The following is a 27,591-nucleotide window of genomic DNA, read 5'->3' as shown; positions in this document are numbered from 1 at the left end:
GACGGACGGATGGAGGATAGAGGATGAATGATGAAGGGTGGAGATGCATGAGTTCGTCGGGGAGAGCAAAGTATTAGATGGGTCGTTGAGCAAGACCTGCCTTCTGCAGAAAGAGAATAAGGTTTCTTGCTTTAGCGGAACGTTCGACTGAAGAACCACCGGGGTAGAGGATGTCCGCTAGGGTGCCCGAGGTGGAGCGAGGGAGATAGCCTTCGCCCGCAGAATTGTACGCTCGGCAGTCTCGCAGGATGTGTTCGATTGTTTCAGGTTGTTGACAGTGGCCACAGCAGGCGTCACCCCTAGAGCCGATCTTGAATAGTTGAGAGTTGGTGAACGCATACCCAGTGCGGAGCCTATGGAGCATGGTCTGTATGCTTCGAGGAAGGTCTTTCATGGGAAGAAAGGGGCGATGATGGTGCATGATGTCCCGTATCCCAGGGTGACGCAGTTCAACAAGCAGCTGAACGGCCATTTGCCTGTCGGTGTCGTCCGGAGTTGGCAAAATATTGCTGCAGCCCAGGTGTGCCGAGGACGCCAGCTGGTCCGTCCTTTCGTTGCGGCCGACTCCGACGTGGGACGGGATCCATTGGAAGACGATATCGCCTCCGGTTTGTTTATGCTGATTACACGATCTTCTGATGCTTCGCGCTAAGATGTTGTCACACATGGGGCTCATCACGTCCCATAGAGCGCTTCTCGAGTCTGTGAGTAGGACTGCCCTGGCGAACCCTCGCACCTGCACGCAGCAGCTGCGTGCAGGAGAGCCAGGAGTTCATCAGTCGTGGAGGATATCGGGTAACGCGATGATCTTCCCTGCCAGGCCACGTTCACTGATGGGAAGTGGAAGGCACAAGTAGCACTTTTGGTACGCTCTTAAAAATGAACTTCACCGCATAGCACGCTCCGACACTCTTAAAAATGAACTTCACCGCAACGGGAGGCGTACGCCTTTTTTGTGACAATTATGAACAGCATAAGTGTCACAAAAAAGGCGTACGCCTTCCATTTTCAACAAATCAGGGCAGATAACGATATCATTCGAGATGAGGGTTGGCTAGGAGCGTGCTATGCGGTGAAGTTCATTTTTAAGAGTGTAGCCAACCACCTACTCAAATGATATCGCTGTGTGCCTTGATTTGTCCAAAACGGTAGGCGTACGCCTTTTTGTGACACTTATGCTGTTCATAATTGTCACAAAAATGGCGTACGCCTCCCGTTTTCAGCAAATCGGGGCAGATAACGATATCATTCGAGATTATGGTTGGCTAGGAGCGTGCTATGCGGTGAAGTTCATTTCTAAGAGGGTACGGTCGTCAATAGAGCCATCAGTGAATACTAATCGCATACTAGAGTATGCGAGTGGTAGAAGTCGCTTATAGGGTTCTCAGCCGCCACTCTAGCGACCAGGGGGCTACATTCTTTCTTTTTATGAATGCCCGGAACGTAGAGCGTTATACCCGGTGCAAACTCCCGCCATGGCACCAAAGGTAACCCAGCAGGATGTTGAGGCGATCGCTCACTGTGGGTCAGGGCGCTAGTAGCGTATTCGCAGGCCAAGCGGCCGAGGGACGTGTGTGACCTTCTTACGAGGGCAGAAAAAAGAGAGTGCTTGCTTCCGGACGTGGCCAAGTTGTCTAAGTACCAGAGCCCCCTAAGCTCGAAATGAATGCTAACGGGCTTTTCCTTGTCTTCCAGGTAAGTCTGGGTAATTCCAGAGAAGCTGGGTATTCCAAGCGCCGTTCTTATTCCTGCCCGATGGAGCCGCTCAAGAGCCTGCCATTGTGAAGGTCCCAGACCTACGTACGGTGACACGTACAGGATACACGAGAGAATGAGGGCTCTGTGCAGCGTGAGCAGCGAACTTGAACACCAGCCCCATGACTTGCTGAACTGCTAAAAACTGAACTTCTGCGCCCAGCACGCTCTGCACCAACCATTGCCACGAAAGATAGGGTTATCGTTTCTGATTCGAAGAAAGAGGCGGGCGTACGCCTGTTTGTGTCAGCGTAGATATATAGCAATTGACACGAAAAGGCGTACGCCTCCCTCCCCCCTTTCTCTTCGAATCAGAAGCGGTAAACCTACACTCTAGAAACAGAGGGGGTAGGGGGGGGGTCCTACTCGGCTAGCCGTTGTTGGCCACACAGGAGTGGGCACCGTAAACATAGCTTCACGCATAGCACGCTGTGCGCCAACCATTGCCACGAATGACGGGCCCCTAGCAGCACAAAACGATTTGCAAAAGTCTCAAAAAGGTGCTGGCAAGACTGTTTTTTTTTGTGTGTGTGTGTGTGTGTTTAGAAGACGTCTTCTATTCAGTCTAAATGACGTCTTCTAGCTTCGGCTAATGTGACGCTTATTAAAGTCTTGAATACGTCCTCGAGTAGGTCTTGAAGATGTCTATTATATGTTTCAAAGGCACATGTGCGTGTCTAGTACCCTTGTCACACGGGCAGTTTCAACCGCGGCTACGGTTAACCGCCAGTACCCGATCAAACCGCGGTTATCGTGCACCACGGTTTGTTGTTGTCACACGGAAGTTTGTGACATGCTAGCAGTGACCACGTGATTGTGATACCAGCTCCATGTATATTTTGATTACGCTGTATATCATAAAAAGAAAATGGCATCATGGTAATTAAAAAGCTGAACAATCATTAAATGCACGGTACGCACATGATTATTTGCGGCAAATGTCACACGGGCAGCGCAAACCGCGGTTAAAGCTTTCATCCATTTTCCTCGGTTACATCGCGGAACCGAGGTTGCCAAGTTCGGTTTCCTATAACCACGGTTGGCGGCGTAACCTCCGTTCGGCCGTCCGTGTGACTGCGGCGACGCAGTTCGGCGTCCGTGCGGCAAAGGTATAAGACGTTTATTATATGTTTCTATGCTGTTCCAGGACGTTAACACAGTACACCCTTTCCCCTACCCAGGCTGAAAATTGAGTCCTGTGGATATCTATCAGATATAGTCTTATGAAGATCTGCCTCTCTTTTCTTTTACCTGAGCCACCGTCACCACCCACGTATGTTTCCTTGTCCATTTCTACCCTTTGTTTGTCTCTCGTATCTCCCATGGCGTTTCAAACGGCAGAATGAAAGAAAAACAAGACACCGCGGTTGCTTATTGTGACTGTCAGTAGGAAACATTTATTCCCTCGAATCCCAGACAGAAGTACACTCTTAGAAATGAACTTCCCCACATAGCACGCTCCTAGCCAACCACCATCCCGAATGACAACGTTTTCGCCCCTGATTTGTTGAAAACGGAAGGAGGAGCCTATTTTATGCCGATTATGCACGACACAAAATAGGCTCCTCCTCCCGTTTTCAACAAATCTAGGGCGAGAACGTTGTCATTCGGGGTGATGGTTGGCTAGGAGCGTGCTATGTGGTGAAGTTCATTTTTAAGAGTGTACATACGTATGACGTCGCGTAGGTCGATCGTTGCAGAATTATAGAATGATGACGTGATACACCGTGATACACCAAACGTTGACGTGACATGACGTGACATGACGTGATACACCAAACGTTCACTTCATCGTCCTTTTCAACTCAATCCGTGACACGACCTTTCTGTTGATCTGACCTGTCCTCAGGTCACTCGGAAGCGTAAGACAGTTCGAAGTCCGGATACCGTTGTGAGTTCCTGCTTGTTCGTCGTATGCCCGATCCACGAGTGGAGTTTTCGTTGCTGTCGTCCCTGGCCGAAGGAACAGCTGGCTCCTGAGAGACTGGCCCTATGAATGTGTCCGATAGCTCTACAGGTTCTACGTCTCGACACTGTTATCAGCGAAGTTGCTCTGTGTTAACTGTCCGCGTGTTGGATCTTCCCTTCACCGGTGTCACTCGCTTCACTACTGCAGTATTAGATCCGTGTAGTTCTGTAACTCGGTACGGTGCTTCGTAACGGTCGTCCAGTGTGCTTGCTCTGGCACCGACGGTTACGTAGATGAGGTCACCAATCACGAAATGAGGAGGGTTCTTCCTCGAGTAGTAGCGTATCTCCGATGCATGTTGGCTTGCTTCGACGTTTTCTTGGCACTGTACGCGGCTCTGTGCTAACTGCATGGTGAAGACGTTCCGACTCGTCTATGTCGTCCTGGATCGAGCCGATGTTGAGTTCACCGGTAAGTCTTTGGTTGTAGACATGCATGAGCCCAAACGGACTGTGATTGAACGACTTATGCTTGCTAACGTTGATCGCAAAGATTACGTCCGGCAAGACTGCTAGCCAGTCCTCGTGACTCTCGACTAGCTTCGGCACGACTCGTTTGATAGTGCCAATCATCCGCTCAATGAGTCCGTTCATTTACGGTCAGTAAGGGGGAGAACTCACGTGCGTCACTCCGAGTCTTTTATGCAAAGATGACACCTTGCGGTTCATGAATCCCCGAGCCTGATCTGTCAGGACAACTTCAGGCCTCCGCTTGCGTCTACGTAGACTGTTGTTGAGCATGTGCTGCTGAAGCTTGCCAAAACTGGGGGCTTCTTTAAGACTTGCTTGAGTTGATCAACAATCGCTTTATCCTCTGACGTCCATTGGAACGAACTGCTTCCTATGGCCAAGATATGAACTAACCAGCTGGGATACTATCCCTCTAAACCCGTAATAATGCAATTTTTTAATAAGAACGTCATGATTTAGGCAGTCAAAAGGCTTGCTAAAATCTAAAAATAAGCCCAAAGTCAGAAGACCAGCCTCGAAATTTCTTAAGATATAATCCTTTTGCGTAAGAAGTGCATGTTCAGTGGGCAGACCCTTTCTAAAGCCGAACTGCTCAGTCGCAATCAATTTATGCTTATCAAGAAATTTGGGGAATCGGGTGTGGATGATTTTTTTCCAAATTTTTTGAAAATACCGGTAAGATCGATATCGGACGATAATGTGAAAAATCATTCCTGGTGCCCCCTTTATGCAATAGAATTACCCTGGCAACTTGCATCAGGTGAGGAAATTCTCCGCTGCTCAGAGACAAGTTGCAAATAAAAGCAAGTGGGCAGGCTAAGTAATCACAAGCGTATTTGAGAGGTATGATTTGCATATTATCTGCATCAATACTTTAGAGTTTTTAAGGCTCATCATTACTGTTCGAAATTCGTTTGCATCTGTCGGGTCTAAAAACAACGAGTGCGCGTTTGAATCTTTATTGTGCACTACTCTTTGCGCGGGGGTACCTACGCCAACATTAATACAATAATTATTAAAAGCATTTGCAAGCTCATTTCTGGAAATTACCTTGTCATCAATAAGAATGTTCTCAATATCGTTCGAATGTAACGCTAGACCCGTAATAATCTTTAAGTAGTTCCACACCAACTCCGAGCTTCTACAAGAAGTAGCGTCGAACAGGTTACTGTAGTAGGCTTGTTTAGCCTTCCTTAATGCGGCGTTCACATGATTCGAAACTTTTTAAATTCGTTTAGTTTCGTTAAATCTTTGGTTTTTAAAAAGGCATTATACAAGGCATATTTCTTTCGGATTAGCATTAATAAGTCATGAGTAACCCATGCTTTTTTCGCGCGCTTTGTTTTTCTAATCTTTTTAAGGGGAAAACATTTTTGGTAAGTTTCCTTCACAACAGCGAGGAAACTAGAATATGCATCATTTACATCTGCATGATTGTACAAAAACTGCCAGTCAACTGCAGAGAGATACGAACAAAAAAGGTCTAGAGTTGCAGGCGTAACGTCCTGAATATAAATGGCATTTGTACGAGTACGTCGAGATATTTGATTTGATTTTATTTGAGATACGTCGAGCTACAATTGGCAAATGGTCGCTAATATCACAAGAAATACAACCAGATATTACGTTGTCCTCACGTTAATTTGTAATAAATAAATCTAACAGGGTGCTGGTAGACTGTAATTCGAGTGGCCGTCTCAATGTGGTTAGAAAAATGATAAGAAGTGAGCAAGGAAACAAAATCATTGCGAGGACGAGAATCACAGAGAAGATTGATATTCATATCACCTCCTAAGAAAAGTTTATACTTATTTTCACAAGCATTCGAAAGAACTTTATCGATGAATTCCAAAAACCTAGGAATATTGCCTTGCGGAGGGCGATAAACCACAGCTAGCATTTGATTATTGTGCTTAACGCATAACTGTATTGATCCTGATGATGCAGTGTTGAATTTCACAAACATTATTAGAAATGCTATTTCTGAGTTTGTCCCATATACCATACCACGTCGGCGCAAATACCCAATTTGGTTTTCTGCTCTCACACGCAGTTATCTTAGCAAAAAGAGATATTTTCATAGAAGATTTAAGAAATTTGGAAGGGCGTTTGACTATGAACAATTTGCTGTTTTTCGGCGGCTCTTCAAGAAGTCTGCTGACTCAGACCCTAATGCGTATTTGGAAGGAATTCAAGATGACGTAAAAAGAAATCCTCGCAATTTTTGGACCTGGCATAAACGATGCAAGCGTGAGAATGCTAGCACTATGTCTCTGTTTGACGGTAATGTGATGCAATGCAATCCGCCTGTCGTGGCAAATATCTTTGCGTCACACTTTTCATCTGTGTTTGATGACTGGGCCAGCACAGATTCTGCATTTTCTTTTACGCAAATGCACGATGATCATCTGTCCTCGTTTGTTATTACTGAGAATGATGTCCACAATTCAATTAGTAAACTAAGGCCCACAACGACACCGGGACCAGACGGTATCCCTGCTATTTTCTTTAAAGTTTATCGTGACATCCTTTCGCCTGTGCTCGTATTCATATTTAATATTTCTCTTAAACGAAATATTTTTCCACAACCGTGGAAGTCTTCCCAGGTCATTCCTGTCCATAAATCGGGCAGCCATAACATTGTTACTAATTATAGACCTATAAGTATTTTATGCGCTTGCTCCAAAGTCTTTGAACACATTTCTGTCCTCGTTCTTTAAGCGCAAAATTGCAGACAGTCAGCATGGCTTTATGCATGGGAGATCAACAGTCACAAATCTTGTATCGTTCATGTCAGTCTGTTCCCCAGCGGTTCTTTCTCGTGGTCAGATGGATGAAATCGATTTTGACGTCTCGAAAGCATTTGACTTAATGAACCATTGGATTGGATTGGAAAAGAAAGAAAAATATGAACCATGATCTGCTCTTTCGTAGGCTTTGTTTATATGGTGTTTCTGACTCTCTTGTATTTTTCTTTGCCTCGTACTTACGGCATCGCTTATACTCTGTGTGTGTGTCCGGATTCTACTCTGACACCTATGTTTCTACGTCTGGTGTACCCCAAGGGTCAAATCTCGGGCCTCTACTGTTTAATATTTTTATTAATGATCTTGTATCTTGTGTTAAACATTCCACCATGCTACAGTATGCTGAGGACTTCAAAATAATGAAAAGCATAACCTCGCCTTCTGATTGCTTACTGCTTCAGGAGGATGTTTACAGTGTTATTTCTTGGTGTACTTCTAATTTCCTCAAAATCAACACGTCAAAAACTAAAGTTATCTCATTCACGCGCAAGTCTCAAGTAACCCGATTTCAGTACTTTTGTGATGGCGAAATAGCCCGAGTCTACGGCATTCATGATCTCGGCGTTGTCTTTGATGCGGAGCTTCAATTTCATGAGCATGTCAGAGCAATTCGTTCTGTTGCTCTGCTTATGCTTGGTTTGCTCACCTACAGCTGTAAAATGTTTTCTTCTCACACGGTATTTCTTACTCTCTACTAAGCTTGCGTCCTTCCCCGACTTGAATATGCGTCAGTGGTATGGAATGCTTTATGTGCCACCGATATCAAACGTCTTGAAGCTGTGCAAAAGAGGGCACTTCATATTATTCACTCGCGTTTCTTGCGGAATGTCCCCGCATTTTTATCGTATGACTATGCACTTACCTGCACTTGCTTCTTCTTGTTAACCGCCGCCACATTCATGACATGAGTAGTAGTGTATCAGCTCAAGTATCCGGCAAGTCACATCTTCGTCTGGACGCCATTAATTAGCAATTAGAGCAATTTGGGACCCCCCACAGTAATTAGGATCATTCAGGGAGTCATTACACTAATTGGGGATCATCTAAGACACGTCCAGACGAAGATGTGAGTTGCCGGCTACTTGAGCTGATAAAAAATAAAAAAATAGGTAGAAAATAAAATGAAAAGATAGAAATAGAGTGGAGAGAAACAATTTATTCGAAAATCAACGATGCCGCGGCGAAGAAACGGCTCCGGGGTGACCAGTGCTTGTTGACGTCGGGTAGTTGCAGAGATCGACGACAGGTGGCCACTTAGTTGCAAGGCATCACACCAGATGGCGCCACCATCATAGCTCTAGAGGAGAGAGAGACAGAACAAGATACTAGCGGCAGGTAAAAATGACAGCACTGCTAAACAAGTCTAGGCATGCGAGAGAAAAGGTCTAACCGCTACTGCTAAACAGAAAACAGTACACATCGGGGAAAAAGGGCTTACGGGGGGACGATCGCTTAGGCCTAACCTCAACACTACGCAGCTAACACAAGGCGGGAACCACACATCGCTAAACATGCGAGAAAAGGCTTAACACGAGCGCGGTCACCGCTAAACACGGCAAACATACGAGGAAAGAGGCTTACGGGGGGCGATCGCTTAGGCCTAACCCCAACACTACGCAGCTAACACAAGGCGGGAACCACACATCGCTAAACATGCGTCAACAGGCTTGGACACCGCAAAACAAGTCTAAACATGCGAGAAAAGGCTTAACACGAGCGCGGTCACCGCTAAACACGGCAAACATACGAGAAAAGGAGCGCGTCAAATCACTCACCTTTTCCCCCGCGGCAACTTCCAGGCAGAAACTGAGCGAGCGCGGAGAACATACGTCTGCGCTCTACGAGAGGCAGCCAGCAACTGAGCGAGCGCGCGGAGCGCACGTCCGTCTTCCGCGACGGTCCGAGAGAAACTGAGAGAGGCGACGCGCGCGCGCCCTCTGCTCCACCCGTCTGCGCATGCGCGCGCGCGCGCTCCTAGCGCCCCCTGCGCCGGCCGCGGGTGTTTTCGGTTTCGGCTCTCTGCTGCTGCGCGCGCGCTCCTAGCGGCGACGGGTGGCTTTTCAGTTTCGCTTTCATTCTCCGTTCTTTGCGCGCGCGCGTTTATCTCTATAAAGGCAGCGCGCACCGCGCTCGCGTCATCACTACGTGAAGATGTTCAGCTACCACTCTTTACAAAATTGTTCCCGCACCCACGCTTCTTGGGAAGAAGTGGAGAAGGAATGTTTCAACGGCGAAAGTCCCCGCAACGAGCTCGTCATCACTGCTTTTCGCTACGTGATAGACATGGTAGGCTTTGGCAATATAGGAGAGATCTCGCCGGGGCCGCTGCAGGAGATGGTGCGTCGAATTTACGCCCGTTACAAGAACGTCTGCATAACGGTTCCTGACGGACCCCTGGGACTGATGAGCGAATTTGTGAGCTTGGCCAACGCAGAATTCAACTACATCGCTGCAGACATCGTGGACCTTCTCGCTCGTGCCATCGCTCATATTAAGCACGCTCTACGGAAGCAGCGACATTTGCAAGCAGTCTACATCGCCAACTTTGTCACTGATTTATTGAAATACCGCTTGGTTATTGACATGCAACGCATTAAACAGTCCGAATAACTTTGACGAGACTCTGTGTGTTCTTTCACTGAAACATCTTTATTGAATACATACAAAGGACTTGGTCGATAGATGCCTGCACCCTCCCTGACTTGCCTCAAGAGAAAGGATATGGGGTATCTTCATCGCAGCGTCGTCATTGCGCGGGTCACTGCACCAGCACGATGACGGAATGGTCATTCTTTTCGTACACCCATTCCGCTACCACACTGCCACGATGACCCGTACTTCTCCTGTCTGCGAGAGAGAGAGAGAGAAGCATGTCTCGACTAGAACTTTTATTCTCGATTACATGCGCGTGCAGCTCTTTGTTCCGCGGTTACTCGATGCCTGACGACGTCGACGCTCTCGGGCTCTCTTCCGGGTTTTCCGTTGCTGCACAAAGAGAGAGAGCACTATCGTAATCCTATACGCGTCAAAACATAACAAAGCTTACCGTATTCGCAGCTCCCATAAGGGAAGGAGTGTACGGCATCCACGAGATAGCGCTTGTCGTCGTAGGGGACCAAGCTCTTCTTGAGTCTCGAAATGGTGTACATCGTTTGCTTTATACTCTGGATGGTGCACTGCTTCTGAGAGACCGCCGTTTCATTGAACAGAGAATCTCGGTACACTTCGTGCAATAAATGTTTCCTCACCACGTCCTTCTTAACTCCTTTCGCTCTCGCGATCTGTTTGTGTGACCCAGCCAAGAGAATGCTGTACATTTTCGCTCGGATGGCTACGACTTCCTGAATAACTCCACCCCCCGTCTCGTCTTTGAAGTACCCCATCTGATTCGCGTGCTCGTCGTTGAAAAGCGGGTGGTCTGGCGGATAGGAAGACAGATCTAACTCACTCTCAATCTTCACCAGCTGCTCTTCCAGGCTTTCACACGTGAGAGAAAAAATTATGCTATCCGTGTCGCTATAGATCAATTGCACTGGACATGACAAGCGAGAAAAGAGCGACTCGTAGATGAAGCTGTACATTCGGACTTTGGATATTTCTAGAATGGCGAAGCCCACGTAAAGGGGGTGCGTGCATTTGATGCGGCGCTGCTTCATCTCGTACAAGATGCACTTGTCACTCAGAATGAGAAAATGCTGACAGTCGACGGAGCTAGCTTTTCTGAGCGCGCTTTCTTTGTCGTAGGCTATAGCGTACCTTTTCATCCGTCTTACATTTTGTATCGTCTTACCGAACGTACTGTTCGACATGGTTTTGTACAGAAGTCGCTCGAATTTCGTGGACGCGGCATTCCTCAACGCGACGTTTCTCTGCACGAAGGTTCGCAAAAAGTTGTCTTGGCGGAACGAGAGGATGCTGTGAACACGTTTTATTTTCATGCCCAACCTCACGTACAGAGCGAGCAATGCATAATGAACGACGTAACGTTCTTTGTCGTAGCACGTCAGCAAGAGTTTCTTGGTGGGAGGGGCGTTCAGCGACAACGCATCTTTCAGGTGGCGTTGGTAGGGGGAGAGTTCGTCCTCGTCCACGCACCTGTGTTCGGGTGCCAGGGGAAAATCCCTGGTGAGTGCGTGCAGTTCTTCGGGATACGACAAGTCTACCACGTACACGTAACCCACTTCCGAATCGTGAGGAATGTTGAGAAAATCGATCTCGCTCCACCTCGAAGGATCCACCCACTCAAAACCACCTGTCGGGAGATGGAAAGTCATCGCGTACGGGTACAAACTGTTCACGTCGAGGTACTGGATAAAAGTCTTTTCTTGGTGGGGATCGTAATCGTCACACCCCTCGTGATTAGCCCTACAGTATCTGTGGAAGCTGTTACAAATGCCTCCCCTGATCCCCTTCTCGATCGTTTCGTACATCTCTTGGTCGCTTATGAGCTCGAGTTTGACATTGGTGAGCTTCAAAGCGCTACTCCACGCGTAACTGGCGAGGGACACGGTGCGTAAGATATCTATCCCATCCGTCTCTAGCGCAATCTTTCTGAAATACAGCACGATGTCGCACAGCTGACAGGTGTCGAGCGTGACGTAGAGACGCGTGTAATCTCCTAGGTCCTTGCATTTGAACAATTCGAAAATCTCGAGGGCGTACTGATAGTCCTCGTCCGTGATCTCTTCATCGTTCAGGTCACTTTTGAAAGCTTCCTTTGGCGGTAGTGCGGGCAAATTGTACGCTTCGAAACTGTCGACGAAGGTGTACGGGTAAATTCCCTTCTTGAGAAGCCGTCGGAAACGGTCACCAAACATTTGACGGGTGCAATGAAACGCACTCTCGCCACCGCTGGAGAGGAGCGTTTCTACCAGGTTAGACAACGAGAGGTTGAAAAACTGCGTGGTATCGCGGAAATAGAGATCTCCAATATTGAACCCTCGTATTTTTTCCGAGCTCGAAGCTAAGATCCACGGTTCGCCCAGATTTAGAACGTGCATGTGGCGGAGAAGGGAGCTCAAATCGTACTGCAGGTTGTGCACGCACACGACGAGTTCTTTGGTGTTACGACACGTAAGGTTACACGTATCACACAGCGTCGCGACAAAATTCGAGGAACCGGGGTCTACGAAACGGGTGTGGTCGTGATGCGACACCTTCCGCGTATGTCGGTTAAATTCGATTCCACAAAATTCGCAGTGCGTAGCGCTCGCGTGCCGAAAGTGGTCTTCCATACTCATGACCAACGGTGAGGGAAGACGGTTCAGCCTATCGATTTGTTCGCTAAATCGCTTTAGTGCGAGCAAGCATTTTTCTGCCGCGTTGGGTCCCAAATAGCCATCTACGTCCATTATTTTCCCATCACAACTTCTCACTAGCACAATGCTATACGAGCTCATCCTGTGCACACTCGAGGCGTCCTTAACGAGCGCGTCCTTTTCCAGTATGCTTTCCGTGTCCAACACCGCAAAATAGGGGTAGGGATGCATGTACTGTATCTTGGTGAAGGAGACGCTCTCCCCCGCTTTTGGCATTTCGAGAATTACTTCGTTTACGTCTCGACACAAACGTTCGTGCTGCTCCAACGCCCCTCTCGTCCTATAACCGCTAGTGCATTTCTCACAATAAAAATAGTCTCCTCGTCCCATGAAAGTGCTAAATTTTCTGATTCCATAGAAATGATCCCTAACCTCGAGCAGGTGGACTTTATCCTGATAGAGCGTGCAGGGAATCCGCCCGGTAGATATCGAACTCGTCTGCTCGTCGAACACGTAGATGTAGACGGAGATTTTGTTTTTTCTCTCCCACAGGGCAATGTCTTCGTAAGTGACTGGGAAGCAGGGTGGCCAGTACGTTACGCGCGTCTCCGGATTCGAAGGATTCATGTATTTGTGGTATCTGACATAATCGTTTGGTTTGTTTCTCAACGGATGCAAGAGTGCCAGCACGCTATACTTGAAACACTCGTTTTCGTGATTCGGTGGAAGTTTGACGTTTGTGAGAGTCTTTGTTTTTTTCTTCAACATTTCGGGAAGCTCGATCGTGCATCCAATCCGCTTCGGTTTTAAGCGCGTTAGTTTTAAGTCGACACATTGGACGTCGTTCGAGGTGAAACCAGACCCTTCTCTCGCATAGTTTTCAACGCGTTGCGAGGACTCTGCGATGGCAGCATTTATCGCGCCTTCGATTTCTTGGCGGTTATGAACGACTCTCATGTGAAGGTTCACGTGAAGGAGATGAGAAGTCAACCCGTCGGCTCCGTCCTTAACCATGAGCGCCTTCGAGCACAGACAAAATTTGAAAGGCATGGGATAAGCTTCGAGGACGCGCGTGATTACTGGAGCTATGCTCGGTAGATAGAGTCGCAAATCGTCGACGTTGTCGTCGTGCGGGGAACAGAGAAGCGTGTACCTAGTAGCCGTTCCGTCAAATGCCTCATCTGTGACAAAGAAAGGAAGGAATCGTCTCTCCGTGACGGAGGGATGATTCTCTACGACGTGTTCTCTCAATTCAACGATTCTACGACCCTGGACAGGCTCAGCTTCGTTTCGAAATTCTGGGCTTGCATCTGGTGATTCATCTCGAACCCTACCAGACAGAGGAATGAAATCTGCATACGACTGATCCCCTTCCCACATGAGCAATTCGTCTGCATTGTCATGTCCATCTAGGGGTTCGTCGTCGTCGTCGTCGTCGTCCGTTTCAGGTATTACGAAAGGCGGACTACTGTCTCTGTCGTCGTCATCTGAAAGGACGACTGGGCTATTACCGAGATTCTCTATTCTAGCTTCGTGCTCTCTTTCTACGGCCACGAGCATGGCATCGATGGGGTCGTACTGACATACGAGACAGCGCGGCACTGCGGTCAAACAAAATCAGTACGAGATTCCCCCTCACGAAACAATGCTCACTTTTCCCTTCAGTTGAGGAACGCTTGAGATTGATGATGAGAGAGGATGGGATGAGACCCTGTGTTCAGTGTCATGCGGTGACAGCGGCTATTGGTTCCTGAAAAACAATGTCATGCATAGAATACACTCTCACAGCAGAGACGGTCAACTTACATTTTGGTCCACGAAACGACTCACGTCGTGGATGGATGGATGCCCCTCGTGGGCTTCCTGTCAATCGTCGTAGAACCAGCGCACCTTTTATAGTCGCTACACCGCTCTCCTCCTCCTCGCATTGCGACGGTGTCGTCTGTACTTTGACCACCCCGCCTTCCGTCTTTCGCGCCTTTTTTGCGATGTCGCATATGACAATGATACCATCGACGTTGAATAAAACATTACACTAATTTCTAGCTAACACTCTGGGACGACTTGTACATGACAACGAGAAGACCCAGAGTGGGATTCGAACCCAGGATCCTTCTACACTGGGCGCGACACACTAACCATCAATCTAATTCGTACTGCGTGACGTTTTTCGTATTGCGGGGTTCGTGTCTACACACGTCACAACATGTTCAAACACGTCCAAACATGTTCAGACATGTTCAGTGACGTCACAACATGTTCAAACACGTCCAAACATGTTCAGACATGTTCAGTGACGTCACAACATGTTCAAACACGTCCAAACATGTTCAGACACGTTCAATGACGTCATAAAGAGGAAGAGAGAGGAACGAGTGTGTCCAGGGGCGACTCCGACGGTTCGCCGCCCGTGTCCGAACATGTTCAAACACGTCTTAACATGCCCAAACACGTTCAATGACGTCATAGAGAGTGAGAGGCAAAGCTTTACTATAAATGTCGAAGCGAATGGTCGATCGTCATTCCATTATGATCAGCTTGGTAGATCCTCGTAAGTAATACCCATGACGTCATCATCATCGTCGAAATGTTTGAAGAGTTTCGTTTCCAGTGTACAACACTTTTGCTGCGCGTGAAGTCGGTTTTTTCCCGCCTCACATATTTCGGGAGATTGGCAGCGCCCGCTTCTTCTGCACCAATTGCGGTGGATTGTGGTCCAAAGGTACGCTTCCTCGTTATTTTTTAATACGTTCTATAATCGTTCACATTTTTTTCCAGAGCAAAAGCATTGGACGGACCGATTGATTCGCCCGTTTCTCGGCTGTCGGACGGTACCGTTCGACGTACGTTGCGAAGGACTTCGACTATTGAAGGAAGATGGAGAAGATGGACCATCAGTGTCACTCTGTGACTGAAGAAGATTGTACGTGCGTGTGTGTTTGAGATATAAAAAACATGCGTTTCTCACACTCCTTTCGTTGCAGATTACGAATGGCTACTGACGGGAGATCTACCCCTGGTCCTAACCTTCAAGCCTCCTCCAAAGACCTTCTTTTTGCGAATCGGCGATCAACTGACTACCTGTCGCTGCGGTGGACTCTGGTCGAGAAACCCCAGCCATTGGTTAGACTCGAGCCTTCGTCCGTATTTGGGCTGCCTTCCCGGCTACGAAACCAAAGCTGGAGCCTAATTCGTGTGTAACGAGAAATAAAAAAAAGGTTGTCTACTCTCATTCCGTCTCAGTCATGATGACGCCCGAGCAGAGGTTTGCCACCTTTGTGCAAACGCGAATGTATCGGGACTTGCTGCGATTACGCGATTATATTCACGGCGATAGCTGCGAGGGAGACTTTCGCTCGATTCTCAAGACGATACCCTTACGTCTGTTCACCGTCAGTGGGAAGATTGCAAAGAAAATGAAGCGTTTCGTAGATTACAAGCTCGAGCTGCTGGAGAAGTATAGACGAGGAGAGACAGTCGACCCGTGTCTCATCAACGCGGGTTTCAACCGACCTATCGTCCGTCGCTACTGGCTTCTCCACACATCCCTCGACGTCACGGTGCAGACCGGCGACGACGGCGGTGAGCGTCGGGTCAGCACGTTGGAAGATCGTCTCGCAAGGGTCTTGTGTATGTCGTGAATAAATAAATAGTCTATTTTTTACGAAACGAGTTCGCTCACGAGGAGACGTTTTATTGTTTCGTCATTCTCTTCGAGGTTACAGGAAAACATGGATACACAACTTTTCAAGCTGTAGCGTTTCGACATGCGCGTGGCTACGTAGATACAAAAAAGCCCGCAGTAAGGCGAAAAGGGTGATTGAATACACTTGTCGTTATACTCGTCCACTACAGGTAAAGTCCTTCGAAGGTTTGCTTCGATGGGGGGAAGTCCGTAGCTGTCGAAAAACACGGTAGACCCGTCGTAGTTTTTCAGGTAGAGCACCCAGTGCTGCCCGCGTCTTCTTCGCTCTTCCGTATTGATGATTAAATAACCGGGCTTGCGTAAAACGAAGGCTTCGTTGGAAGCGCAAATGCCTCTCAGCATGGAGGAAGCGAGGGGGTTCAGGGACACGAGTTCCAAGATGTCGCTCTCGTACATCTTTTCTTATGGGAAGGTGACCGTACGGTCCTTGTCGACGTACATGAGCTTGGGACACTCGGAAATCAAGAGGACGGTGACCGCGTGTGGAAGGGCTTTAGCGAAGCGTAATTGCAGGCGAACGTTTCCTTTTCGCCACTCGTTCAAATGCGAAGGAGAAGAACACTTGTCCACGTCCAAGTTGAAGTAGAGAAGGAACCCGTTCGTTTTAAATCGCTCGTAGCTATACTTGAAATGTTTCTCTCCCAGTTCTTGCAAGAAGTTAAAGTAGGGAATTTTGACGAGGTCGTTCTGAAAGTCGTACTCGGCTCGCACTTGCTGTCCGTCCACGGAGAGCATCGAATGAGACAGGTCGTAATGACGGAATTTGTAGGGGTTCGATTGGATGTCGCCGAGAAAGTCGGACGTGGCGAGCAGGGCGACGCATAATTTGGAAGGTACCCTTTCGGGGTAAACGTTTTCAAAGTGAGCGTCCAAGCTCCCGGCACTCAAGCTCCGCACCTTGGTTTCCAATCCGCGTAACACGTAGATGGCCGGCGTGGTCTGAAGCCGCCGCTCGTATTCCAAAAATAGGGAAGGTGCCAGCGTCACCTTTTTCAAGTGTAACGTCATTTCTTTAATGTCCACCTCGTAATTGTACGTTTTCTTGTCTTTGGGGACCGATACGAGTTTAAATTCGTCGTTGTTTAACAGGAAAACGACGCGAATTTCGACTGCAGGTACCATCAGGCGCGGCTGTTGAAACAGGTCGGTATTGATCTGACCGACCAGGTTAAAGTATTTTCCACCCTTCGTCGCTTCGTAACGTTGTTTCGGACCGCGAGACGAGACGTCGTAATCGTCCTTTAAATGTTCGTCGTCCTCGACATAAAGTCCAGCCGCGTGCACTGTTTCTTGAGCCGCGGGCGTGGAATGAAGCACGACGTCCAAAATACTCCTGTAGGCGTACAACTCGTTGGAACTGACGAGTTTGTTGTTCGCGTAAACGGTGACCGTCTTAAACATGCCGCTCAACAGGTGGTTTATTGGGAAAACGACATCTTTCTCGTCCATTTCTTCCCCGTCGTCGCGAACAATGCGCACGGTCAAAGACACGAAACTGCCGTAGAGATCCAAGTGTGCCCTTTGCAAATTTTGAATACAAAACTCGATCACGGAATTATTTACTCCGTTGACCGGATAAAAAAGTTGGTACGAAGTATCTTCCACGCCGTATTGAATGGAAGGGGGTTCGAATATCATCACGTCACTCGTTAGACAGATCGGCGTCTGTATTTTTCCTTTCGTTGACGTCATGACGGAGCGCGCGCAGCGGATGTGTGACCTTCACGGCGTACCAAAGATATCTGCAGGTGCGTCGTGTGTCGGCGCCTTTTGTTGTCGTTTGCGGCGTTTCTTCCCATTGTTGTTTCCAGAGCCCTCCATGGAATCCAGCACGTCTCTCCCCGTTGCTATGGCCGTCTTTTTTACTGCGCGCGATATTCCTTCGCCATCGGCCAAATTCCGCGCCAAGCGCTTCAACGTTCTCTTGGCGATCGGTTTTATTTGCTGCCAGATGGGAACGATAAACTTGGATATGTTGCTCAACACACCGCCCCCTCGTTGGAAAAGGGGTCCCGTGTACACGGGAATTATTTTGGGGGAATTACGGTACATATTTGAAATGCAACGTTAGATTGGTTCTGCCTTTGGACCGCAACGGCAAACGTCTTCCCGTTTCGTCCGCGAGAACGATCGTCACTGAAGGAATTTCGAATTGAGACAGGTTAAAATACTGGATGTTATCTAACGTGTAGGTGACGACGTGCTTGTCTTTCTCGTAATAAAAGGGTAGTATTTTTAATATCGGTTTTTTCCCGCTCCCCACGTACGTGGGTTCCACGATATCCGTGTACACGATTATGTTGTGAAACGGGGGTTCCAGGAGTACCTCGACGGAGCTCGTAGCATCCTCATCCCCCGTGAACACGGTACGCGATTCGAAGCCCAAAAGCACGGCCAGGTACTCGGAAAGTCTTAGGGTGGAGGTGCCCTCGGAAAGCCGAATTTTACATTTCTGTTCGGTTCCGTCGAAGCTGAAGCGCGCGCGTTCGCCTACGCGCTGATTAATCGCATTTAGAAGTGCTTGCGGCGTCGCATAATAGCCGGGAGGCACATGTACTTGCAAAGATCGAGGAATTTTCGTCTTGATCGTGAAAGAAAATTGACGCGCTACGGGGAGAGAGACGCGTAGCGTTTCTTCGTGTCCCTCGACGGGCTGTGAGATGTAGCAGCTTGACAAAGGGTTCCGGTACGTGCAACCCTTTCGGTGTTTTCAGAGAGTACACGTTATCCGCGAATTCTAGCGAGGCGTCCAGCTTGTGCGTCTGGAAATACTTGTTGAGTGTGTTCCGTAGGGACGTGGTTTCCGAATTCAGAGTGACGTCGCCGAAAGCGACGGCGGCTGCGGCGTGCTCCAATACGATGGAGGTGGCTTCGCGTTCGCTCAATTTGGGGGGTTTCACCGCACGACCTGCTTCGCGGGACGCTAGCGAGGCGTCGAGCGCTTGCGCGAGCCGAGGGTCCAATTCCACGGCTTTCACGTCCACGGGTAAGACGAAGTCGTATCGCGATTTATTGTACGCGAAAGAAACGTCGAATTCCGAAAGGGCTTTTCCCAAATCCCTCTCGAGATCCGAGGTGACACGAAAAGTTCTGCCGGCTTCCACCGTGTCCTCGAAAGAAACCTCGATTTTCGCATCTTGCCTTTCGTAGCCGATATTTAAAAAATCGTTACTTATGCTGAGATCCATCAGACCGACTTTATACCGATTCGAGAGCTGAAGCGGACTATCGAAAGCTACCGTGAAGGCGTTGAGTTTATTCGAGGGAAACTTATCCATGCTGGCGTTCGAGAGCAGGTGGACGTAGATGTCTGACATCATTTCCCAATCTTGACCACGTCGCTGCTCGGAACCCAACTGTCGTGTTCTTTGTCGTAACCGAACCAGCGAACCAAGGAGAAGCTCTGACCGTTCACCTGCTTCTTCCTCAGCACTTTCGTTACTGGCCACGGCTGATTGGCGTCTCGGGTTACGACGAGTACCTCCTCCGGGTAGAAAGATCCGTCCACTTCCTTACCCCGGTAATCTTCCAGGTGTACGACGGGAGGAGAGGTGTCTCTCAGGCGGGAGACGGTGAAAATCTGAGGCGACCAACTCCCTTCCGAGCTCTTATGAAAACCTTTTCTGTGAAGTAGGACCCTCACTTTATCCCCCAGTTTGAGCTTCTTTTTCACGGAGGGTACGACGGGCTTCCCATTTATCTTATTGAACAGCTCCAATTCGTTTTCGGGCGTGACTTCGGACGGGCTGATGCCCAAAGTCCTGTGTTTGGTGGTGTTGTAGTCGCGCACGATCTTGGGAAGCGCGGAAACGAAGTGGTATTTTCCCGTTACTCTAAAATAACGGAATATTCTGTCGCGTAAAGTCCGTATGACGCGCTCTGCCTGCGACGCTTTGATTACTGGAGAGAAGGTAGAATACATCTGTACCTTCTTTCGTGAGAGATACTCCTTGACGGTCTTGTTGTAGAATTCCCCGCCTCTGTCGCAAAAGATGCGTGTAGGTACGTTACCTCCCCGAAAAAGTCTTATCATGGCCCTTTTCATTTCGGCGGGGCGCTTCGTCTTTAGCGGGAGGGTGCGCAGAAAGCGGGAGAGGGAATCGATTGCCACGAGAATGTAGCGGTAGCCACCGTTGAATCTCTTGTATTTTGAAAAATCGGCGAGGTCCATTTGCCACACGTCGTTGATCTTGAGCGCGATGATGCGTCTCCTATTAAACTTTCTTCTGACCGGATGGTGGAGCGTGTAGGCATCCAGCTTTCTGAGAATGGCGAGAGCCTTCTTTTTGCTCAAGTGATGCGCTTTTCTATAGCGTTCCACACCCCCCAAACCACCCTCTGGTTTCTCATATCCCTCCATAAGTCGTCCACGCAATGGAGGCCTGCTGCTGCTGCTGCTGCTGTTGAGGCTCGCGAGATTTGGGTAGAGAAATCAGACGCAATAGTTTCGAGACTTTGGGGAACCAGGAAGGTTTCTTTCCCGTCTTACGTTGCAACAAATAATTGACGAGTTCGTAAACGGAGGAGTGTCTGATGGGCTTGCCCGACACGGAGACACAACCCTCGCGATCCCAGGAAAGAACCTTCTTTAATTCCGAGACGACCCTTTCCGCTTCCTCTTCGTCCACCTCTGGAGAGAGGAGCGAATAGTCAAAGTCATTTGTAGCGTCGGACGCCTTGTTTTTATTGTCGTAGGGGTCAAATCCGTACTGCTTGAGTATGCGATACAGTGCTTGCAGTATGAGTTTCACTTTGACGTCGTCACTCTCCTTCGAGGAAAGAATGTTTCCGATGGAGGAGGTGGTCACTTCAATTCTCTTGGCCATTGGCGAAAAGGTTCAACACGGCGGAAAGCAGGAGAGGAACCACCGACGAAAGAACGCCCTGTCCTCGCTGCTGAGACAGATAGCGCTTCAAACGTTGCGGATTCTTGTGAATCTTTTTGTAGGCGAGCCGTCGTAAAAAGCGTTTGTGCTTCTTCAAACGCGCGAACGTATCTGGAGCTAGAGCCACCTTTCCGTTCAATACATTGAGGACAAATTTCGGAGAGGTGTTTCATGTCGGACGAGGACGAACGTCTCAAGACGTCGCGGCGGCGTGGAGGGGGTAGAGTGGAGAGTACTTTGAGTAAAGTGAGGTGAGGGCGGAGATTCATTTCGGAGCGTAGATATATTGACGTTCTCCCGGAAAGATATTGCTACGCAACCTGTGATCCTCGTGCGTATAGTTGTGAAGATCCACGAGTAAATATGCGTGGGGCGACGACATCGCTTGTTTATATGCGTCCAGAAAATACTCCAATCTTTTTCTGCCAAATAGCTGTTGGCCGAAATGTTCCATCTGGTGCACGCTGCGCACGGTGCGCCACAGGACGACGTAACTGGCGTTGTAGGATATTGTTCTAAAATGGCTACTGTCGAAAAAGATGTTTTGAACGAGTAAGAAGATCGACGCGTTGGCGTGGTGAGAACCCCGAATGAAAAGATCGGTCACCTCCTTCAAGGAACCGGCGTCGGTCATGTGATCGTCGACGACGATCAGCGTAGCGCGCGACGTGTCCCACTCTCGCGGTAGCTCCTTGGTAAATTTTACGGAGTCCCCGAATTCGTCCTGCATGCTCGGCGAAGCATATTTCTGCACGTAGAATATTTGTGACGGAGGCTTGTCTACCACGTCGTTCAGGTTCCTCAACACGTTAGCAACGAAAGTAGATTTGCCGCACATGGAGGGGACCGCTTAAGATACAGCGAAAGGGATGACGGAAACGAAAAGGTTCGGGGAAGACATGTTGCGTGCGTACACGTTGCACGAAGAAAAAGAAGAGACTGAGACTCGAAGAGAAATGCATCGCTTTTATTTACACATCCTCGTCGTCGTCCTCTACATCGGAACTGCGTTCCCAATACAGATTGTCCAGGCTAAAGTTGGACTTCTTTTTCGCCAGTCTGTCCGCCGCTAAGATGCGGTCGAGCGTCTTCATCTTGTCCTGACACATTTCTTGACGCGCTTGCAACCATTCCAGGCGGTGGACTTGAAAGGCTTCCTCCACGATGCCGCGAATAAATTCGCGAAGTTCTTCGTTTTTTGTCTTTTCCTTGCGACGACGAGAAGCGCAGGAGAATAAACCACACATGGCGTTTTTCACGTATCGGTCAGAATGATGACGCGAGCGCGGTGCGCGCTGCCTTTATAGAGATAAACGCGCGCGCGCAACGAACGGAGAATGAAAGCGAAACTGAAAAGCCACCCGTCGCCGCTAGGAGCGCGCGCGCAGCAGAGAGCCGAAACCGAAAACACCCGCGGCCGGCGCAGGGGGCGCTAGGAGCGCGCGCGCGCGCATGCGCGGACGGGTGGAGCAGAGGGCGCGCGCGCGTCGCCTCTCTCAGTTTCTCTCGGACCGTCGCGGAAGACGGACGTGCGCTCCGCGCGCTCGCTCAGTTGCTGGCTGCCTCTCGTAGAGAGCAGACGTATGTTCTCCGCGCTCGCTCAGTTTCTGCCTGGAAGTTGCCGCGGGGGAAAAGGTGAGTGATTTGACGCGCTCCTTTTCTCGTATGTTTGCCGTGTTTAGCGGTGACCGCGCTCGTGTTAAGCCTTTTCTCGCATGTTTAGACTTGTTTTGCGGTGTCCAAGCCTGTTGACGCATGTTTAGCGATGTGTGGTTCCCGCCTTGTGTTAGCTGCGTAGTGTTGGGGTTAGGCCTAAGCGATCGCCCCCCGTAAGCCTCTTTCCTCGTATGTTTGCCGTGTTTAGCGGTGACCGCGCTCGTGTTAAGCCTTTTCTCGCATGTTTAGCGATGTGTGGTTCCCGCCTTGTGTTAGCTGCGTAGTGTTGTGGTTAGGCCTAAGCGATCGTCCCCCCGTAAGCCCTTTTTCCCCGATGTGTACTGTTTTCTGTTTAGCAGTAGCGGTTAGACCTTTTCTCTCGCATGCCTAGACTTGTTTAGCAGTGCTGTCATTTTTACCTGCCGCTAGTATCTTGTTCTCTGTCTCTCTCTCCTCTAGAGCTATGATGGTGGCGCCATCTGGTGTGATGCCTTGCAACTAAGTGGCCACCTGTCGTCGATCTCTGCAACTACCCGACGTCAACAAGCACTGGTCACCCCGGAGCCGTTTCTTCGCCGCGGCATCGTTGATTTTCGAATAAATTGTTTCTCTCCACTCTATTTCTATCTTTTCATTTTATTTTCTACCTATTTTTTTATTTTTTATCAGCTCAAGTAGCCGGCAACTCACATCTTCGTCTGGACGTGTCTTAGATGATCCCCAATTAGTGTAATGACTCCCTGATGGTCCTGATTACTGTGGGGGGTCCCAAATTGCTCTAATTGCTAATTAATGGCGTCCAGACGAAGATGTGACTTGCCGGATACTTGAGCTGATACACTACTACTGACATGATATTTCTTTATAAATGTGTGCACTCGATATTTGATTCCCCTTTTCTGTTAGGTCGCCTAAATTTTTGTCTCCCGCGTGCTACTCTGCGGAAACCCCCAACGTTCTATGTCAACCACTACTGTCCTAATGACCCCCTTACACGATGCCAGATCTTGTTTAACTCGCTCCCTTCTTCTTTTGATATTTTTTCAGCATCATGTACATCATTTAGGTGTCATATCTCTTCTCATTTTTCGGAGATTTCTTTTCTTTGACTTTTTCAGATAAGTTCCCTTTTGTTGCAGTGCGATTGCATGTGTTTCTCACATTACAATGTGCGTGTGCTCTTTTCTCGTTTTCAATTCAAGTCATGTATTTTTTTTCTTCATGTACAGTCTCTTTTGTTTTTGTTTTTGTGTGTGTGACCACGTAGATCGTGTCTTGTTGTTAGTGCATATTGTATTACTGTATTTGTATGTATATTGTGTCTATTTGTAGGGCATTGTATTGTATTTGTGTGCGCCAACATTAGGGTCGTCACGACCGTTCTTGGGCACCAATAAAACATTATTATTATTATTATTATTATTATTATTATTAACACTTCATAATCTGCAGTACATATACAGTAATCACTGTAAATAGAGAAATTTTCTGAGCGAATTAACATAGCAACACCCCCAACAAATCCGTCAGACCGATTTAAGGAAAAATGTGAATAGTTAGGCAAAGTAAAACAGTCAGTTTCTGTTTGGTACCATGTTTCCGTCAACATGAGCACATCAAATTCTATTTGCATGTCATCAAGCATTCGATCTCAGTGATCGTGCATTCAAGTGAAAAAAAGTGTACAAAGGAGCATCACACAACAATGTACTTTTAACAGTATGAGGCAAATAGATCATAAAAAAAAAGAATTATACAAATAAACAAACAAAGACAAAAGGTCGGGTAGGTAGGAACCACTCCACTTTCATAACAATATGCGTAACATTTGCTTCTTTCACGATATTCTCTCAATATCAGTTTCACAACGAATATGAATCACAGGTGACCCGTCAGACTTCCTAGCGAAAATTTTGCCGCCTCGGACCCACAAGTACGTTTTCCTCCACAAGTCGCACGTTTTCCTTCTGGCGGATGCCATACCAAACATACGCTTCCAATTCAGAGCACAAATGCTCGTTTACATAAATTAAACCATCACTCTCAAATCCTAAAGCACGGCAAGTGAGTTTCCTCTTTTTGCACTGCACAAGTACCTCGTCCCGCTTGCCGCGCGATTTGAACTGAACAATAACATGTCTCGTTCTGCCTTGCTTAGTAGGCACCCTATGAGAGGCCTCCAAGTCGTCCTGAGTCATAGAAACGCCAATTGCTTCTCCAAGTTGAGTAACGATGACTGATAAATTCTCATTTTCTACTTCACGGACCCCTTGAATCTCAATATTGTGATTTCTAGAGTACTGACTCAAGTGCGTTACCCTAAGTTGCAAGTCACCAATCGATTGACAAAGCTTCTTGTTCTCGTCCCGCACACGTGATAACTCTGCCTCTTGCACTTCATGTTCACTTTCAATCGTGATCATGTTTTTTTCTTATCTCCTGAAGATCAGTTTTTATGTGTCTCAGCTCATTGCGGAGTTCCTTTTCAAAGGAATCTCGGAAGGACTTGAATTCTCGCTTCATATCCTCTTTGGTTTCATTTTTCAGTTCGACTTTGAAGTCGGTGAACTTTTTAGTTAGTTCACGCAAAATTTCTTTCGACATTTCCTTAGTCACTTTAAGCGAGAATGCATATAAATATTCACAGGTCACACTACAGGCACCTTGGCAGCAGTGACAGCAAAAACAAGGGTACTAATCACAAAACTAAAACGGGAGCCACCAACCTGAAATATTCAAAGAGATCGTAAGATTGTGGCACACAAGCTGTCACTGCCGCCAAAAAGAAGAGGTTCCAACGGCGAAATGTCCTTATGTAGGGAGAATACGATGACGTGGAAGCAGCTTATGGACGAGATACGGCGTAGCGGACGTTTTGGAAAGTTCTTTCACGATAGCGTGAAGGCGTGAAGGTATCAGCAAGCAGCTGTCGTTGATTCAAACTTGTTTTGTTAGAAGCGTAGGTGTACACGTGGCCCGATGCCTTCCCAACGCCAGAAAATTCACATGCGGTTCATCTGAAATATTCGAAGAGATCGTAAGATTGTGGCACGAAAGCTGCCACTGCCGCCAAAAAGAAGAGGTTCCAGCGGCGAAGTGTCTTTATGTAGGGAGACTACGATGACGTGGAAGCAGCCTATGGACGAGATACGGCGTAGCGGACACTTTGGAAAGTTCTTTCACGATAGCGTGAAGGTATCAGCAAGCAGCTGTCGTTGATTCAAACTTGTTTTGTTAGAAGCGTAGGTATACACGTGGCCCGATGCCTTCCCAACGCCAGAAAATTCGCATGCGGTTCATCTGAAATATTCGAAGATATCGTAAGATTGTGGCACACAAGCTGCCACTGCCGCCAAAAAGAAGAGGTTCCAGCGGCGAAGTGTCTTTATGTAGGGAGACTACGATGACGTGGAAGCAGCCTATGGACGAGATACGGCGTAGCGGACACTTTGGAAAGTTCTTTCACGATAGCGTGAAGGTATCAGCAAGCAGCTGTCGTTGATTCAAACTTGTTTTGTTAGAAGCGTAGGTGTACACGTGGCCCGATGCCTTCCCAACGCCAGAAAATTCACATGCGGTTCATCTGAAATATTCGAAGAGATCGTAAGATTGTGGCACAAAAGCTGCCACTGCCGCCAAAAAGAAGAGGTTCCAGCGGCGAAGTGTCTTTATGTAGGGAGACTACGATGACGTGGAAGCAGCCTATGGACGAGATACGGCGTAGCGGACACTTTGGAAAGTTCTTTCACGATAGCGTGAAGGTATCAGCAAGCAGCTGTCGTTGATTCAAACTTGTTTTGCTAGAAGCGTAGGTATACACGTGGCCCGATGCCTTCCCAACGCCAGAAAATTCGCATGCGGTTCATCTGAAATATTCGAAGATATCGTAAGATTGTGGCACACAAGCTGCCACTGCCGCCAAAAAGAATATCAGTAGCAAACCATGTCAGTAGCAAACCTTTATTCCCGCGAATCCAAGATAGAAGTACATACGTGTGGCCTCGCGTAGGCCGATCGTTTATGGGTATAGTTCACGCCTCGAGATCGAACTGTAGGTGGCGCTGCGACGGATGCCCTGGTGGGGATACGGGGGATACGGCATGATCGGACGCAGCAGGCTCTGGCTTTTCTATGCAGATATCGCAGAGTTTCTGGATGAAATGCTGCTGTCAGTGCCTCACATATTGGGATGTGTTGAAATGCGATACTTGGAACGCTGATAAGGTGTGAAAGTTGACAAAAAGTGCTGCACTGCGAAACGCTCAAGTCGCGAAGTTGTGAAAAGAAAATCTCCTGTGCGCTTTGAAGGGAAACACCACCTCCTTTGTTCCATGCTGGATTTTGTATTAGTCTTTTGCAGCTCTCGCTGGAATATTTATTCGTCGCTTGTGTATATAGCTGTCTTTCCCTGTACCTTTTTATCTTACGTCGAGACAACAAGGATTAAAAAAAAAAAGAACACTCAGAATTCCTGTCCCCACTGATCTAAATGTACAATGTACTAGTCAACAACGACAATGAATCTGAATGTACAAATGTGCAAAAATGCAGCATAATGGCAGAATGGCCCATTAAGTATTCAAGCCCTTCGCTACAATTTTTTGCGTCGAATAACAGCAGTGGTTATTCAAGTCGTGCGAGTCCGGGAGAGGTTCGAGGTAAGATTCGTTTCTTGTGTGGGCATTCATTAAATGGTGCTAAAATATGTTACGAGATGACCACACCTGTGTGGTGGACTTGACTTTGTGTCGGGTGCTAACGGTCAGGTAATAACTACATATAAACTAAGTTTTTGGTTCCAGCGGCAGGTATATTCTGAGACACGCTGTTGCGCTTCATACCCCCAAAAAAACACGCGTGTTTTACATAGAACGTTCAGTGATGGTCATAGCATTTTACCTTGAATGCATGTGTGGCGGCCCGTGGACGACAATGACAACCACGTGCCTCTGCTGGCGCGTGCCACTGCGCCTGCCAGCCAGTTCTACCGGCACCGTCCTAGCGTGAGGCCACGTCCATCTGCCCGCTGGGACATTCCATCATCGCCGGTCAGGACTCATGTAGAGGGACACCATGTTCGGCGT

The 27,591-nt window shown here is 48.1% G+C and overlaps 1 protein-coding gene, 2 long non-coding RNA genes and 1 pseudogene across 3 annotated transcripts; 1 reads left to right on the top strand and 3 right to left on the bottom strand.

Moving 5' to 3' along the window:
* The window catches only part of LOC135384932 (uncharacterized), a 195,626-nt pseudogene that overhangs the window by 103,206 nt on the left and 64,829 nt on the right, over positions 1–27,591 (bottom strand).
* Positions 8,138–8,945, bottom strand: LOC135383933 (uncharacterized). Its single transcript, XR_010420163.1, has 2 exons — positions 8,777–8,945; positions 8,138–8,298 (listed from the first exon to the last, which is right to left on the bottom strand). It is a non-coding gene; the product is annotated as an uncharacterized LOC135383933 (long non-coding RNA).
* On the bottom strand, positions 10,525–13,975 carry LOC135386435 (uncharacterized). Its single transcript, XM_064616343.1, has 3 exons — positions 13,913–13,975; positions 11,873–13,860; positions 10,525–10,533 (listed from the first exon to the last, which is right to left on the bottom strand). Coding segments are annotated over exons 1-3 (1,998 nt in total). The 5' UTR covers positions 13,914–13,975.
* LOC135383932 (uncharacterized) lies at positions 22,360–23,127 on the top strand. Its single transcript, XR_010420162.1, has 2 exons — positions 22,360–22,486; positions 22,967–23,127. It is a non-coding gene; the product is annotated as an uncharacterized LOC135383932 (long non-coding RNA).

Source organism: Ornithodoros turicata, chromosome 2, assembly GCF_037126465.1.
Source record: "Ornithodoros turicata isolate Travis chromosome 2, ASM3712646v1, whole genome shotgun sequence".
NCBI classification, from domain to species: Eukaryota; Metazoa; Arthropoda; class Arachnida; order Ixodida; family Argasidae; genus Ornithodoros; species Ornithodoros turicata.
The sequence above is the reverse complement of the archived record's forward strand: the minus strand, read 5'-3'. Positions and strand labels throughout refer to the sequence as shown.